Source organism: Anabas testudineus, chromosome 5 (assembly GCF_900324465.2).
Source record: "Anabas testudineus chromosome 5, fAnaTes1.2, whole genome shotgun sequence".
Taxonomy (NCBI): Eukaryota; Metazoa; Chordata; class Actinopteri; order Anabantiformes; family Anabantidae; genus Anabas; species Anabas testudineus.
The window spans coordinates 26,135,436-26,152,267 of NC_046614.1; the positions used below are offsets into that span (position 1 = coordinate 26,135,436).

General features: G+C 42.1%; 1 protein-coding gene across 2 annotated transcripts in view; it reads left to right on the forward strand.

Annotated features, from left to right (window-relative positions):
- LOC113155071 (metabotropic glutamate receptor 7) overlaps positions 1-16,832 on the forward strand; it is a 213,178-nt gene that overhangs the window by 163,015 nt on the left and 33,331 nt on the right. For both annotated transcript variants that reach the window (XM_033325996.1, XM_026349572.1), the window contains exon 7: positions 2,630-2,769. In XM_033325996.1, coding sequence (XP_033181887.1) covers positions 2,630-2,769 — 140 coding nt within the window. The remainder of the gene's footprint in view (positions 1-2,629; positions 2,770-16,832) is intronic.

Here is a 16,832-nt window from a genome sequence, read left to right on the forward strand (position 1 = left end):
TAGTAGAATCTTTCCTCAGGAGCTGGTCGAGACAAAAAACAGAGCTAAAACGGAATCACAGAGTCCACTCCATGTGAATCATTGTGTGGATTTGTAAACATGTCATCATAAGGATGATATATATCCTACATATGTTCGTGTTGTATTCACACTTGTAGCTCAAAGTGGAGTTACAGCAGCTACAGCTTTGTTTGGTACATCTGTGTTTTTATGGTTTGAATAAATATGTAAATCTGTGAAAGACAAAGAGAACAAATGAAGAGAAGGAATAAATAAAACTCTGTTAGTTGAGCTGATGCCCAGAGGAATGGAGCCAGGACAGTAACTCAGTCACTATGAGGCTGTAACTTTGATCAGGATGTACCCGGCAGCCCTGCGAGGCCTGAAGGACCTCATCTTCAACACTTGGAACCGAAGTGTGAAGACAAAACAAACAGGAGCTGAGAGGGAGAGTGTGGGTCATCATTACTTTCTGTGGCTTGGTAGCTTAAAGAGTTTTGGCTGTAATTAGGATCCTAAAGTGATTTTCAGTAGGAGCTGGACTTGAGGATTCACCTTTTGTCCAAAGAGATCTTCAGTTCTTTTCAGCTCCTCCAAACCACCCGCCTTCTAACACTGCTCCTGTCATTCAGATGCATCAGGACACTGTGTTGTGCCGCAGCTTGTGAAGTCTGTCTGTGCATTTCTCTGCATTATACTGTATTGTTGTGAATATTTCTGAAGGACAGAGGACATTCCTTTGAAGACAGTAAAGACAGTAATGTACACATCAAAAACAGTGACTGCAAAGAGCTTTACAAACCGCAGAAGGAAAATCAAATGAAGAATGAAACGGTAAAAAGAAAAACGCCAAGAGCACAAAGCAATAAATATATGTATGGGAATATATATATATATATATATATATATATATATATATATATATAAAACCCTAACATGACATAACAATCAAATTTCTTTTATCAGGTAATTAGCAAAGCTTGAAATGTGCTAATTTAAAATGCACGTGTCAGCTGAACTGTTCACTCGTCATACATTAGTCTTAATTAAAAAGACAGACAGACGCAGACGAATCAGCCCACATCTTTTCTGTTGAGCTGCTCTTGGTGCCTTAAAATCCTCAATATTTTGCTCAAGAAATAGATCAAATAACTGAGATTCGAATGTTTTTCTGTGTCATAAAAAAAGTTATTAGACCAAAAAAAAAAAAGACAAAGAAAAGAAGAGAGAAATCAAATCCTGACGCGTCCAAACACCAAGCGTTCAGCTCTTTAACTCTGAAGACAGAACTTCTCTGTGATCCGAGCCACGTTTTAATTCAACTGTCCTAAAGAGACTCATGGAAAGGTTTTTGTGTACTTATATTGGTTCTGTGTACATGTGCAGTATTTTCCTCTGCTTGTTACTGTCGATGATTCAACTCATCACATAAAAACATGAGTGGACGTTTGTCCGGGGGACGTTGACTTTGTCCACTCTGCTGCTTCACTTGTCAAACTATGGATGAAGGTGGTTTTGTTTCAGCAGCTGTATCTTTAAGCTTTGTGACAGTTTGAATTTTTATATTGTTATATAGAAGAGCTTTATTTATAGGGAAACGACCTTTGGCTGAGGTGAACTCTTCGTTAGCAGCTTTAAAAAGACAAACGTCAAGTTTGGGTGATGAATGGACAACATGGGAGATCATTCAGGAGAGAAACTGCAGTGAAGGAGTTAATGAAGCTGCTCAGGAGACAAAACCCTAAAGACGAACGGTGTCCTGTCAATGTTCTTTGTCACCTGAGGACATCCCTGTGTTCTGTTCTCTCTCTCTTTCATGTTGGAGAGGAAGCCCAGCTCTCTCTGTCCCATCTCCACCGTCTGTCTCCCGTTCGCTGGAAATTAAATACAGAGTTGAAAGGGACTCTTGGCCCACACCAGAGCGAGAGGAGCCAAAGTAAATAAACACTGTCTGTGAGGGAGGCTCCCAGCGTCACCGAGAAAACAGAACGGAGGAATAATGAGAGGGGGAGGACGGGGAGGTCGGAGAGACAAGTTCTCCTGAGAGACCATGCTGGTGAAGTGTGTCACAATCTGCCTGCTGCGTTCAAACCAAACCGTCCGTGCTGTACGATGCAGTTTAGATACTAGATGAAATAGAGGAGTTACTGAATCCCAGTGTTCTTTAATCTAAACAGCTGTTGTTGACCTCCTCATATGACCCACACCAACGTCTTTTATAATGGTGTTCTGGACATTTAGGTGGAAACAATACATCGGGAACATTTGACTTCTGTTCAGTAACTGTGTGTTTGTATTTAAATGTCAGCACGTCCTCGATATGTTAATAGAAAATCAAATTGGTGGTTGTAATTATGTTTCCTTCCAAACGTTTTCACGTCATCACTCATTGATTAAGCATTAATTCTGTGTTTGTGCCTAAGTTACGAGTTAACAAGTAGTTTGATGACATATGGACATGTTTCTTCTGATCAGTATCTCTCTGCCCTCAGTGTGTGAGGCGGAAAAATCACAGGAAGTTTGGATAAAATATAAATTCAGACCGATGTACTGACTTTTAAGTATTTGAGTTGTTGACATGTTGATTCACTGGCCCAGTGACTAATAAGTGGGTGCTTGTCCTTCACAGGAAGTGCCGGTACTTCAGTGACATTCAACCGAAATGGTGACGCCCCCGGACGCTACGACCTGTTTCAGTACCAGTGGAACAACGTGACCGGGCCGGGTTACCGGGTGATCGGACAGTGGACAGAGACCCTGCAGCTCAATGTGAGTGACGCGCCATGTTCCTGTGGTTTTGTCTGGTCAGACGATGGAGAAATGAGGGGAGGGAACCGAATTAGCGTAATTGAAAACATCCACAGAAGCATGAAAGCTGATCCGTGTTCCCAGCACACATCCACCTCTGAATACTGATACAGAGCCTCTAATGAGGTTCATCTTTTTTAAGGAGGACAGTCCAAACCTCCTCTTTTGTCAGTGTTTACAGTATTAATAAATCCCACTGAAACCGGTCACCGGGGTTCGATTTGCTCTGCCCTGAAATGTTTTATCAGACTGACGCTGGAGGATTTTCAAGCCAATTTACAGCAGATTTGCTCATCGCCACAGTCTTTGGTGGGGGGGGTCCTAATTGGAGACTTGGTCAGGACTGATAAGATTATCTGATGGTGTGAGGGGTTTACAAATTTATTAGGCAGTTTGATCCGGCCCAGCACAACAGAGAGAGACACGTGGAAGTAAATGGAGGAATAAAACTGACTGAAACTGTTTCCCTGGTTCTTCACCAAACGGGCTGTCAGTCCACCAGTTTGGTCTCAACAGCTGGCAAAAATGCATTCAACAGCTTCATTTGGCACCATTTTAACTTGTCCAGACTTTCTTTACTGCTAATTAAATACCTGCTATGATGGTAAATGCGATAGCCACTGTAATAACAACTTTAGGTTCACTGAGCTGCCAGCTCAACTGAAGACAGTGGTGAAGACAGTGAAGCTTTATGAAACACTGAGGCCCTGTCCACACGTACACAGGTAGTTTTGAAAGATGTTTTTCCTCAGTGATCAGTGATCTAAAATGCAGTTTGTGTGGATGAAAGGTACAAAAATGTACATCACGTGCAAAATATCTTTACTGTAAAAGCATCTGTGTACAAGTCGACTGGGTTTGAATCGAAGCGAAGCAACTGTGTCGAAAATGGTTCAGTTTCAACAACTGCTACAATAAAACGGATCAGTTTGAAACACCTTCTACAAAACTCATCAGTCATTTATGAAGTACAAGGTACAAAGGAGGATAAGTGTAAGGACCCCTACTGGAGGTAGCTGAGATTTCAACACCGGTCCCCTGCATGTGGGAAGTGTGGGGATGTTACCACTACACTATCCAGCCGCTTTATGGATATATATATAAAGTTTATAACGAGTAAACGTATTAAAATATTAGATTATGGAGGTGACAACAAAAATGGCTCAAAGTGTGATTGAGTCATTTCACTCAGTTCTGTAGCCGTTTAATTAATTATTCTACTCAGCTGATGCTGAAGCTACGGTTAGTAACATATTTTCCTCTGGACATGAGACTTTAAATCACAGGACAGAGCTGTGGTAATAATAATATGACTTGTAAATGTGCCTCTATTGAACAAGTGTGTGAACTTATATGAAAAGATTATTAATGAGCTGTGAACAGATATGAAAAGCATCAGATTTATTCAACTCAAATTCACCTCTTTTCTTTAAATACAAAATCCAAAAGTCCCCAGTTAGAAATAATCAGAAGATTCAGAGACTGGAAGTTCTGACATGTAAACTAAAGACTTAATATTTCAGAGACACTGGAGTCTACATCAGAAGTGTCACTTGAGAAACAAGGAAGCTCAGCTTGTCGAGCAGTTGTGATAATACACGGCTGTTAATTTACCATTTTGTTAAATAGATGTTGTTATGTGTTAGTGAACCTGTCGTGTGAACTATGATCTAAGGATTGATCCATTGGTGCTGTCGATGAACAGCACTCAAACACATTGTAGTCCCTTTGTAAATTAGGGGATTTGGAGGTTTTGAATCAACAAATCCCAAAAAGTTTTAAACATCTCAACAAAACTAATGTTAGTTAAACTAAGTGCTTCCTGCTAAAGTTCAGAGTTCAAGGAACCGTAGCTAGACTACCGGGACCCGGGACACGGCAAAAAAAAAAAAAGAAAAAACTCCTTGAGTGACTGCAGAAGACTTGGTGGCAACAGGCGCTGAAGTTTGACCTTGAATGATGAGGAGCAAAGTAAACGCTGAGGCTGTCAGAACTCTGATATTCACCACTACTGACACAAGACAAGAAGAGTCGACTACACTGTGTTCAAACACAAAAGTTCCAGGATTCTGTTCTGTGGAGTTTTGTGGAACTTTTTCAGGCCTGCAGATCTGGAGGAAGAATGAAGCTTATGATGAAGAAAACATTCTGCCTACAGCGAAGCATGGTGGTGGCTCGGTGATGATCTGGTGCTGCTTTCCTTCCTCAGGTGCTGGTGAACTGCAGGGTGTGGAAGGCTAGATGGATTTATTAAAGAGTCAGGACATCCTAGGAGAAAACAGCTCGCTGTCTGTGAGGAAGCGTGATTTGGACTCAGACACATTTAGGTCTGCATTCAGCTCAATTTCTTTACACCTGGTATTGAGCAAACGGTTACATCACTAGCTCTATTTCCTAGATTGTTTATGAAGTCACAGCTGGACTGCAGCTGGACTAAAGGTTTCTAAGGGGACAGTTCATGAGTACAACAGGATTTGTGGAAACAGGATGAACTTTATCCAAAGCAGGATCAGACACCAACAGTGACCACATTATCCAAAAAATACATCAGCCTTTGTTCACTGACAGATGGAAAGGTATCTTCATAAGGAGCTTCCTAAACGAAGAACTAAAACTCAGGGTAGGTCTTTCAGTTCCCTACAGCTCTGTAGTAGATTCTACATTGTGATGCACCAAGTGTAGATATTGATGTCCACATGAAAATCTCTCAGCAGCACTTGTGCTGTAAATACTTTGATGAAAATGGAAGTAAATGGTTCATGTGTCCTTCTGTTTCTTGTTGGGCCACTGGAGGTAGCAAACATGCGTGCTCTCTAACACTGTAGCTGTGATTTGATCTGCAGTTTTCCTCCTTCTGCATTCAAGGCCGTGCCTCTGCTTCTTCACAACACTAAATTATTCACTTCGATCGCCTCCAGTAAGCCAGATGTGGCAGAGCTGCTGCTATTAGGCCTCCCATTATTGCTCCTTTCCCTCTGTCCTCATAATTCCTTTGTGTGTAGTTTGTGTGCGCGGTGGGTGGGGTGTCGCTCTCACATCACCGTGGGGAGCTATTACCGAAACTATACGTTCAAGCGTGACAGTCACACCTAATATGATTTAACTAAGGTGCATGTACACTGAGCTCCAGCATTTTTAGAACATTAGTAACCTTTGTTTGAACTGGCTGCTGTTAACAGGCAGAGGAAGAGGAAACCTTAACCTCGGGGGGGGGGGTGCGTCTGACGTGATGTATGGATCAGTCATTCTAATGAAGTGTGCTGACATACGTGATGTGCCCTGCGTGTCCCGTTACGGTGCCTCACATTTGTGAAAAAAGCCTGTAATGCTGGAAACCTAAGAACATCCGACTTGTTCCAAAGAGAAAAATGGGGTGAGCTGCATTTAATTTCAGTCTTCTTCAGTGTCTCTTTAGTTCCTGCTGGGAAAGGGCTTTGCTCTGGTTTAATGGGTCAATCAGGCTATGTTTTGGTCTGATGGGTCTGTCAGGGTTTATGTGGTCATAATCTGCACCAGGACAGCTCTTTCACTCCGCTGCCACAATCCACCCAGGACCACTGCCTTTCCAGCTGAAAACTCCTCAGGATGAATCACAGTTAGCTTTTCTGCCCCAGTAAGATTGTTATTCAGAACCTGCTACCAAACAATGAGGATTTTTCACTTTTAGCAGCATTTTAGTAAATACCACCACAGTTTATGTGTTAATGACGTGCATTTCTCTACTCATCACATTCGTACATCTAAGGAGGGAGCACAGAAAGAACGGAGCTTTGTGGGGAAAACACCAGCAGAACACCACCAGTTGAGCTGGGAAAAGAAGAGAGAATTATATTAGTGAGTGGAATATAGACTTATTAAGATTTAAATGATGTAAAAGAACAAAATCAGTGACAGAGATTGTCGATTAGTTGTTTTTTTTTTTTTACGCTAAAAGCTGCAACTGGAATTTCTTTTGACAAAACATTTAACACGTGTTTCAATAAATTCATTATTAACATATCAACACAAACTCCACCGGCTTGGCTCTTCTTCTATGTTTATTTTGTGCATCTTTAATTATTTTGATCCTATCAGCACATGTAACGCCCCCTCCTACCTGAGTAACTACTAATTAGTTTTAAGGTTATAATTATAGACTTTAATAGTATTGTTTTTTAAGTAACCGATTCTTTGTTGAATTTAAACTGCAGCCAAGGCTCTTTGGAAATTAAGGTCAATATGTTAGTGCTTTTTTCTGAGGTTGAGATTAAGACCTCTGAACTGAACCCACTCAGAATGCTCCTGGATGTTCAGGTTCAGGAGCTCAACGACCAACAACTTTATTGGTTTAAACAGGCACGATGCAGGATGCTGTTTGAAATCACTGGGGCAGCTTGAGGTTCCTGCAGACACAGCTTTTCTTAAGTTGATCTGAACCATCAAACTGTTTAACGACACTGTTGTCTGAAAAACTGGATGTTGTACTGCAAGTTTGGTATTTTGTTATACTGATGGGTCCAGAATCTACATTAGGTGCAACTTGCAGTTTCTGATAATTACCAGTTAACGTCGTCATGTCAATAGAAAGCATTTTCTGGTTACAGTTACGTTGCTCTGAAAAACATATTGGTTGTCAGTTCCTTTGCATGTTCAGTCTCTGATACTGTTCATTTAAAATCCCTGATGAGTTGATGTCCTGGTGAAACTGGGGAAATGTTGGATTACAGAGTCAAAACTGCACCACAGTGTAAATTCACCCATTATTGAATTGATATGGGTGGATTACGTTCTTCATATCCATGATACAGGATTACCAGCTTCATTCAGGAAGTGGTGCTTTCTAATGATGACTCTGCAAACTGTGGCACAATAGAATCCCTGCAAAACACTTTCATATCCACAGACCCTGTTTTGGCTTCGCACCTACCAAAAATGCCAAAATGCATTTTTGCCAATTCTCAGTCCTCAAACAGGAGATGAGATCTTATTTTTTACCAATAAAGAAAAGGACACTGCAGGACACAGACAATATTTTCCTCTCCTGTGGTTCCTCCCTTCTACCCTCCCCTCTCTTGACATGTGCTGCTAATCCTCTCCAGGCTGGAGACCCTGTTTCATCCCATTCCCAGCCTCAATTGAGATTAATTTAATTTATCACTTGTAATTTCTTGCTCCCTTTAGTAAACGCCCTGAATATGAGCCTGGCAGTTGGTGTTCAGAGGCCCAAATTGATTCTGCATGCTACATGATCCTTGGTGGATTCAGGGTGGAAACACATGTGATCCGGGGGGGGGAGTCTTCCACATGGCTCTGTTTGTCACGGTGTCTCTGCAAATGTTGGTGACTCTAGTCCCAGAGGTCATCTGTTTGGTATTTTCAGCCATCCTTACTGACATATGCACCATTAGGGATCAACTACCCGTTGGCTGGTAGTGCACCTACCTAGATCGTCCCACATAAACAGTGATAACATCTGTGTGGTGAGGAGATCACAGGACACAGGACACAGCGGTTTCAACCAGTGTAGTTGTTTTTATTTGTGTGTAGACTCCACGAGCAAAGGTTCAGCTGACACAGGTGACGAAGGTGGATTAGGAACTGTTATCCTCTACTGTGGTATAGATGCTGCCAATAACAACTGACAACTGACCATCTAATGGGCGATAATACCTGAACCAGGTGCTTAATCAAGTAGTGAACTGAAGTACAATGTTAGTGCAGTCATAACTCTTACAAAACTTCAGCTATGTCTCAAGATTCAAATCCCAGAAAGAAACAGTTATTCTCAATTTAGACAAAAGGAAAGCACAACAACCAGAAAGGATCCAAACTAACATCAATACATAAGATCAGTATAAACACAGAGTATTGAAATGTTTCCTCCAAAGACACGTCTCCCCTGGAAACTCATAAAACAGTTTGAGTCTAAACCATCATCATGTCCTGTAGAAGACGACTGCGTCCATGAGAAAATAAATCTGTGTCTGCGATGAGATCAGCAGGACACTGTCCGTCCAGCAGCGTCTGCCCTCTCTCTGTAATGTGGCTGGAAGAGACAGAAGCTGTCGCGATGGTTCGTCAGAGTCACTTCAAGAGAGGAAGGTCACTGAGAGCAAATGTCACAAAGCACTGAGAAACAGACAGAAATGGGAAGTGGTCATGTTCCAAAAGTCCAGGCCTGTCTGTACAGCCACTGTGAGAAAGAAACAGTGACTGAAGCTGCATGTGACCCTAACAGCCTGCACGCTGCTTTATAGAACTCTCAGGATTTAGACAGCCTATCAGATACAGTTTAAGAGAAATGGCTCATGGATGGAGGCTGGAATGAAATGACAAAGCATTGACTCTATTGGAATCACTGTGTGTTTCCTACCAGAAAAGAGTAAAAATCAGGAAACGTGATGTGTTCTGCTCTGTTTCCAAAGAAGATTACAGCATTTTGGACACATTTATGGAAACGGTGTGAATCTTCTTTCTTTTATTTACAGGCTCTTTGGCCTGTAAACCATTTATTTTTCAGCGAGTTGCACTGTATAGTTGTTTTGAAGAGGAAAGAAAGCAGTTTATGTAACTAGATAAAGGGTTAGACAGAGTTGAATACGGTTCATATTACTAGTTTACTTTGTAATAATAATAATCAGTCATATCTGCGACCAGCTCCTGTTTGCAGTGGGTTCACTAGTGGAAACACAAGTGTCACTGAATCATTACTGTGTATTTTCTGTAGGTTTCTTCCTGATGGACATCAGAGCTGACAGAGACACTGTGTTCACATGAGACCCTGAGACAGAGGACTGGTGTACTTCAGTAAACAGTATAAAGCTGTGACTAAATGTTTTAACTGGTCAAAACACAATTGACTTGAAACTTTTCTCCCCTGGTTTAGACAAAGATTTAGATTTAATCATGTATTTAATTATTATTATAATTATTTGAGTTCGAGTTGCTCTTTGGTTTAATAGAAGCTGTGTTGAAGTCTCTAACATTGTTACCCTGCTTCATCCTTTGCTGCCAACTGGAACTGAAACTGACTGACGTCTTTGAACATGAACACATTTATTTATTTTTAGATGTTGGCTGAAACAAGTCAGACACAGAGGAAAGACAGAACATAGTGAATCATACTGTCTCAGACAGTTAGACAGATGGAGACATCTTCTCGGGACCTTGTCTCTCCTTAATCCCACAACGTTCACTATGATGAAACTAAATAAAGAGAGAAATGAACAAACCCATTTAGTGGAGGAGAGGAGATAAGATTAGAAATCAGAGGACGGACACGGAAATGTCATTCAGTCACAACCTGACTGTTTGTCTGCAAATTCTAATGAAGCTCGCTGCAGATACGTTGGGATCACCAAACATGTATCATGGACTTCGGGAGCTCAATAGACCTGCAGTGCCACCTAGAGCTGACAGAAAGACTTTGGACTCTTCTTATAGCCTTATGATTCCCTTGGATGAACCAAAATCGTTCCAGTCGACCATCGCAAACAACATCCCCGGAGTTTGGGGAGACGTGTGTGAATAAACAAGCAGACATTTGACAGTAACAGTAACAGCTGCTAGCGGCTGGATAGTTTAGTAGTAAGGTCCTTAGACAAGACCTCCTTCTGCTTAGCCTGCCTTGTTCCGCACTTGTAAGTTGCTTTAGATAAAAGCGTTTGATAAATCACTAAATGTAAATTTGTATACTAACACATCCCAACTGGACATGAATGACACATGTCCACAAAGTTAGTGAGACAAAAACTTAAAGACACTATATGTTGACTGTGTCTGTGAGTACGAGCAGAGATGGAAACGTGCAACACACTGTTCAACACAAGAAACGGCTCAGTGATGATTAGAGCATCTATCAAAGAGGAGCAGGGGAAATACATTACAACACATCAACATGTGTCTGCAGACAAAGAGAAAGAACTCTTAGACACACACATAAATGTGGAATATAAAGACAGCACTTGTGTTTTGATTGAAGAAGAGAAGCTACATTTAGACATTAATGCTGCACATTTCATCTCTGAGCAGAGCAGAAAACACATCACATTACTGCTCAAATTACACCAAACCTCATTTGCTTGAATCACAATTTTCTTTAAAAGCATTTGGCTTTTTAATATGTTGCTAATGTTGCAGCAGAAACCTCTCTCTGTACCATGTCTTCAGGTTCTGTTTCTCCACATCAAAATATCGAAACCAATTTCAAAGCAGGAAAAAAAGACTCCGGAGGAATGTACTTGACAATTAAAGGTGAATGTGACCCGGCAGCAGCGAGGGAGAAGATAGTGCCTCTTTTCTCCTGCAGTGTTATCAGTAATGGCTCAGAAATCTGCTGCTGCTTGTCTTTCATGTCTGAGAGCCAGGCAGAGATGGAGAGGAGAGATTCTGATGGCTGCTAAGCCTCATTAGGAGTAATGAAATTTGACCTTGATCTCTCCGACAGCAATCCCTCGCAGCTCTTCTAGCTGTGTTATGAGTCAGATGGAGAGATTTGAAGCGGATGGAGATGGCCCTTAGCAGATACACTGAGCAGGTCCAGGAGCAGCCAGGAGGGCTAATGAAGCCGGTCTAAGAGCTGGATGACGCTGGTTCAAGTCCTCACACTGATTAGCCGTGAAAACCTGTGACACAAACAAACAAATGTTGCTCCCGTTCCTCGGAGTACGTCCACAATATTCAGAAACACCTTTTTCCTCTGTTTCATCTGTGCCAGCTCCAACTCACATGCTGTTTTTCTAACCCTGGAAAAACGGAGCCTCAGGACTGTGTCCAGAATGTGTAAATGTTCAGCTGCAGCTGGCGATTCAGTGGCTTTGGGGAAAAAGAAAGCTGCTCAGTGAGGGTCAGGGACTCCATGACAGCACAAGGTCTTAAAAGAATCCTGCTAAAGTTGGAGAAATGTGGCCAATGGAAGCCACTGCGGCCGGCGTGCAACAGCAAATAGTATTTATTATAGTGATTTTATCTGTGTTAGTTTACCAGGTGCTGTTGTGTAAAACTAGTGTTTTAAATATCAGATGGGCTGCAGCCCCTACACACTGTCCAGCTTTATTTATCCAGGAAAGCAGTAAAGAGATGTGATTAGTTTGCGTTAGGAAGTTAATCCCAGTCAAACTCGATACAGTAAATACGTTGACATTTCTCATCACGTGACGTGGTCTCGGCGTGCCGCTTTCGATCAGTGCTGCAGTTTGCTGGAACAGTGGCATTGTTTAGCTCTCTTGCGTGCATTTTAAGTTCAGTGGAGCGCAGAGAAAAGCAGCTCGGGGGAACCATATTCAGCTCTGAGGCTGTTTTCCCTCCACGTCCCATTGACTTCCATCATGTGAAAATGAAGTCTGATGTATCTTCTGCACTTCTGTTCTGGTCGTTGGCTTTTGCCCAGTTGCCCAACAAAGCAGCAGCGTCTGCTAATGCAGATTCGCTCTCTCCCCTCATACATAGTGTATGAACAGCAGGGGGGCCGTTTGTTTCAGAATTTGTTTACTGTCTTTTCAGTGATTTCTCTCTTCTCGGCTATACAATAGTGTTCCGCTCTTACTGAGGTTTGTCTCGCAGCAGAAAGAATAATTATTACAACGCCCTTGTTTTATTTTCCCCAACTGTAACTTCTCTTTGAAGAGGGGGTGAACGTGTGTTTTATTCAGATTTATTCAACACACGAATGAGAGAACAAAGACCGTCAATTTCTCACCTGTGCTGGGAAAACACTCTGCTCCCTCCCAGCTAATGCACACAATGATTTCATTATTCTCTTTTAAATCATTCAGAGTCACAGCAGGTCATCCAAGACTGCAACATTTAAGATTTAAAATACACGCAAATCAAAAAAAGCTGCTGTGAAGTATACCTCAAATGCTGTGCCTGGGATTATGATAAAGGCTTTTCTGAACTGCAGATGCTGAAGCCTCAAATCAGTTTTAATCCTTTCCTCTGTTCACAAAGTCCCACAGTCCTGTGGAAGAGAAAAGTGTCTCTTGTTACCGCCTGCTTTAAATCTACCACAGTTTCCCCAAGTTTGAAACTTTTTCTTCATCCACCTTCCACCATCAAAAAAGCTGATCACACATGTTAAAATGAGTTTTCTCTTCGTTGCAGCATTAAAGTGCATCACATAAAACAGATACTACTTGAACTTTGTCCAACATCATATGAGCAGCAAAGCTAAGAAGATAGGTTTCTCTGCTCAGTATCTCCAGGAGTAAAATGTCCTTATTAAATAAATCACACAACAACAAAGAAAAACCACAAAGTTTAGAAGAAAGTTTTCCTAAGAGAAAAACCCTGTCGATCGAGAGCGAGGCAGCATGACCTGCAAAAAGTCTTCAAATCCAAATAAACCTCTCTACACAACACGTGGTGGGTAACAGAGTTATTTTAAAGGAGCGTGTGCAATGATTGGTCGTCTCGAGCAGCACAGGAAAGATCAGATACGGTGACACCAGGAGTCACAGCTCTTCATGTTCCCATCTTGATCAAAGTGACCAGCCCACTGGCATCACCAACAGAACAAGACATTTCTGTTTCAAAGTCTGTGCAGGAATTCAATGATCTTCTGTTCAGTATTTAAGATTAAATGAACAAACGCAGCTTTAGAACCTAATACCAGACATGTTCTGTACTGTAAACACTGAGAGACGATCAGCAACGCTCACAAAATTGCAACCCACAAGTGGAAAAGGTGAAAAGTGTCGGTGTTAAATTAGAGCCTGAGCTGTGACGTCTGTTTGGAAGGAAACTGGTTCAGTTCACACGTCAATAAGAAAATCATTCAACTGCTTTGACCGTTTCTCCTCGTAATCCTGTGTTTGTGATCAACGTCACTGATTAAATCTTATACTGACAGTTTGTCCAAAGCTGTTTTTGAGAAAAACTCTTTACACCTGAAGTTGAAGTTTCCCAGAGAACCCATTAATCCAAGAAGACAGTGCTCATCACTGAAGCCTTTTCTCTCGTGGAAGGGAAATAATTTACTTACGACGAATTTCAGAAACCTTGGGGACTCGGCAGGTGAAACTGGGCTCAGCAACCTTACCTAATGTCAACTGACTCTGAAAGTCCAATGTCAAGGACAAGCAACAACCCAACTGAAGCTGTAGACGTGAATATACTGTGAGGAGGCTGGACAGGATGTGAGGATATGGAGCAATTAAGACTGAAAAACATCTGCGTATTTTAATATTGAGCTTGGTGACCAGAGCCCCCTACAGGCTGGATAATGAACTGCTCCCAGCAAACAGGCAGTGACCCACGCACTAAGATTTCTGTTGTTGTTGATAAGTTATTGAATTTTACTGCCAAACAAATGTGGGATTGCTGAATAATAGTGGGAGACATATGGGCGTGTGAATATATGAAAAGAGAGAAGAGACGGAAGAGCGTGAATGCTGAAAGAGAAGTCGTCCCTCCCCCAGTATCTGCAGCAGCAGGACACATTTCCCTTTCTGTTTCCTCACAGCTGCTGTTTGTTTTGGACACTTTACAGCATTTTTAATGTCGGGCCATTTTTAAGCGCTCACCTGACCTGCAGCCTACAATGACATCAAGGTGGGAGACGGTTTATCGACAGCCGAGTCTGACAGCAGAGCGGAGGCAGGCGGAGGAGCAAAGGTCTGCCTGGGACTGATAAGACAACCACAGGAACTGAGAGAGGCAGACAGAAATAGAGAAAGAGAGGTGAGGAGGAGGAGGATGTGTACATGGAAAATTCTCGCCTCCTCTTCTCTCTCGCTTCTTCTCGTCCTCTGCAGACCGCTGCAGAAGAAATAGTCTGCTCAAGTTCTTAGTTTTACAGTTCTTACATCCTCCACTCCTCTGAATGTTGTTTTATATCAACAGTCATTGACACTGGGGACGAGGACACTGGCCTCCCCCCGTAAAAAAAGAGAGAAAGAAACAGCAAATGTTCAAAACTGTTTATGTGATAAATTACAATTGAATTAAAAATTACAGACGAAGGATCCAGTCAAAGTTGGTTTCCTTTAAATATGACCACCATTGTTCATGAACCTTAACCTTATTTAACCCTATCCAACTTATGGTCACTGTAATTATGGCGACAAAAATCCAAACCCAAACAAAACCATTTAAAGTCAAACAACCTTTTTTCTAAACTCGACTTTAGTCACGTCTGAACATCCACAATGGGAACATGATGAAGTTTGACCTGGTCCAACTCAGTTTTCTCAGCGTCTATTCAGCGTCCTGCTGCAGAGCTTTGTTGATATTTTGCCCAGATAATCGCTCCAGTTGTGTGACAACTGTTGCTCAGTGTTTCTGTACATACTGTAGTGATTTTTGTGTAATATCAGATCAGAACATGAGGACAACAAGGTCCTGTGCCCACTTTCTTGTTCCTACCCCCGTTCTATTTAACCTATGAGAGGACAAGAACGTTCTTATGAAGCCGATGACACACAGCTGTGTTTTTTCCACCAGATGAATCCTAAGATTCTCCAACTCAGTCCTCTCCAGATCATCCAAAATGCGGCAGCACTCTCACATTTAAAAAGCCACACCACTGTTTTGTATCTGTGCACTGGCTTCTAGTGGCGACCAACATCATGTTCAAATCCACGACACTTGTCTACAACAGTCAACTCAACAGAATCTTCCTACGTGAACACTTTAATCCAGATCTATAACTGCACTCTGAAACTAAACAGTACCTGGTCCCTCTTCCATAACTAAACGAGTAAATGTAAAAGAAAAGAAAAAAATAAAAATAAAAAAAATATATATATATATATATAGTCCATGTCGCTGTGGACATGTCGCTGTGGACAGTTCCCCTCATGTCATTTCACCTCTCCGACTGGTTCAGTGTTGGCTGAGTTCACGACTTAACCTTCACTAACACTGGTCTTCAGCTGGAGGGAAGAAGGAACGTGGCCGTTTGTGTGGGCACACAGAGATTTAAAACCAGAGAGACCTCTTGTCCCGATCTCTCTACCAGCTGTGGCACTTTTTAAAGACTTGAGTGAATTATTGAACACGTCTCGGTGGCTGGCAGCACTTCTGACTGCTCTGAAGGCGAGAAGACAGATGGCGCTTCCATTTAAATGATTGACCTAACGCTGCTCCTGGCATTTTGATTCCCATTTGAATCTCCAGTCTGAAATCCCTTTGGATTTGTGAAGCTGTGACTCATCCTCTAACCAGCCACCACTCTGCTACTCATCAGCTCTGTGTCGTAAAGCTTATTTCTTACATGACAAGTCAGATTTTAATACATTTCACATGCTAAATGGTGGAGCACATTCACCTGCCTGTGAGCCACTACTGAGGAGGATCAGCAGGAATTCGTGTCAGTCGGTCATCTGACGGTCCGTAGTGTACAAAGCTCAGCACCAAGTGGACAAAGAGGCTGATGAATACGATCAGAAAACCATAGAGTGCGATGTGGAGGAGGGAAGAAATGCTTTCTTTCCCTTTTCTTCTGAGCTGGCCTGCTGCCTTTGGGAGGGAGGCAGAGTAGAGGGCTGTTTGGAGTTTGCCTTTTTGTTGTGGTTCTGTATTCTCGCCGTGGCCAAATACAAGCCTTCGGCTGACTCAGGCTGTTAGCCTGATGCAGCTTTTTATCCCCAACTATCCCAGGTTATCGACTTGGCTTTCTGGTAGCACACAGGGAGCCTGAGGAGAGTCTGGTTAATAGTGGGTGGTGATAACATCCAGTATCATTTTTCCTCTTCTCTCAAGCATAGCCTCTGGCACCTGAAGCCAAACACTGTTTCAGATTGGTCTTTGTAGATAGTGTGTTTGAGGATGTCCCTAGCATTGAGTAATTGATCAGCTCTGGGTCACAGTGGCTTTTGAAATCCTTCCAGGTCTTTTCAAATCCTTTAAACACAAACCAGCTGTCTGCCAAAATAATCAACATCAATAGACAAAAGCAGGGTTTCTGGCTTCTGTTGTTCACCAGGATCCTGTCCAAAGTCGAGTTTCAAAACTGGCCTGGAACCGTAGGGAAGATGTGGACTGATTTACAGTTTTACCTAATTATTTTACATAAAAGCTTATTGAAAATTACATATTCAAGATAC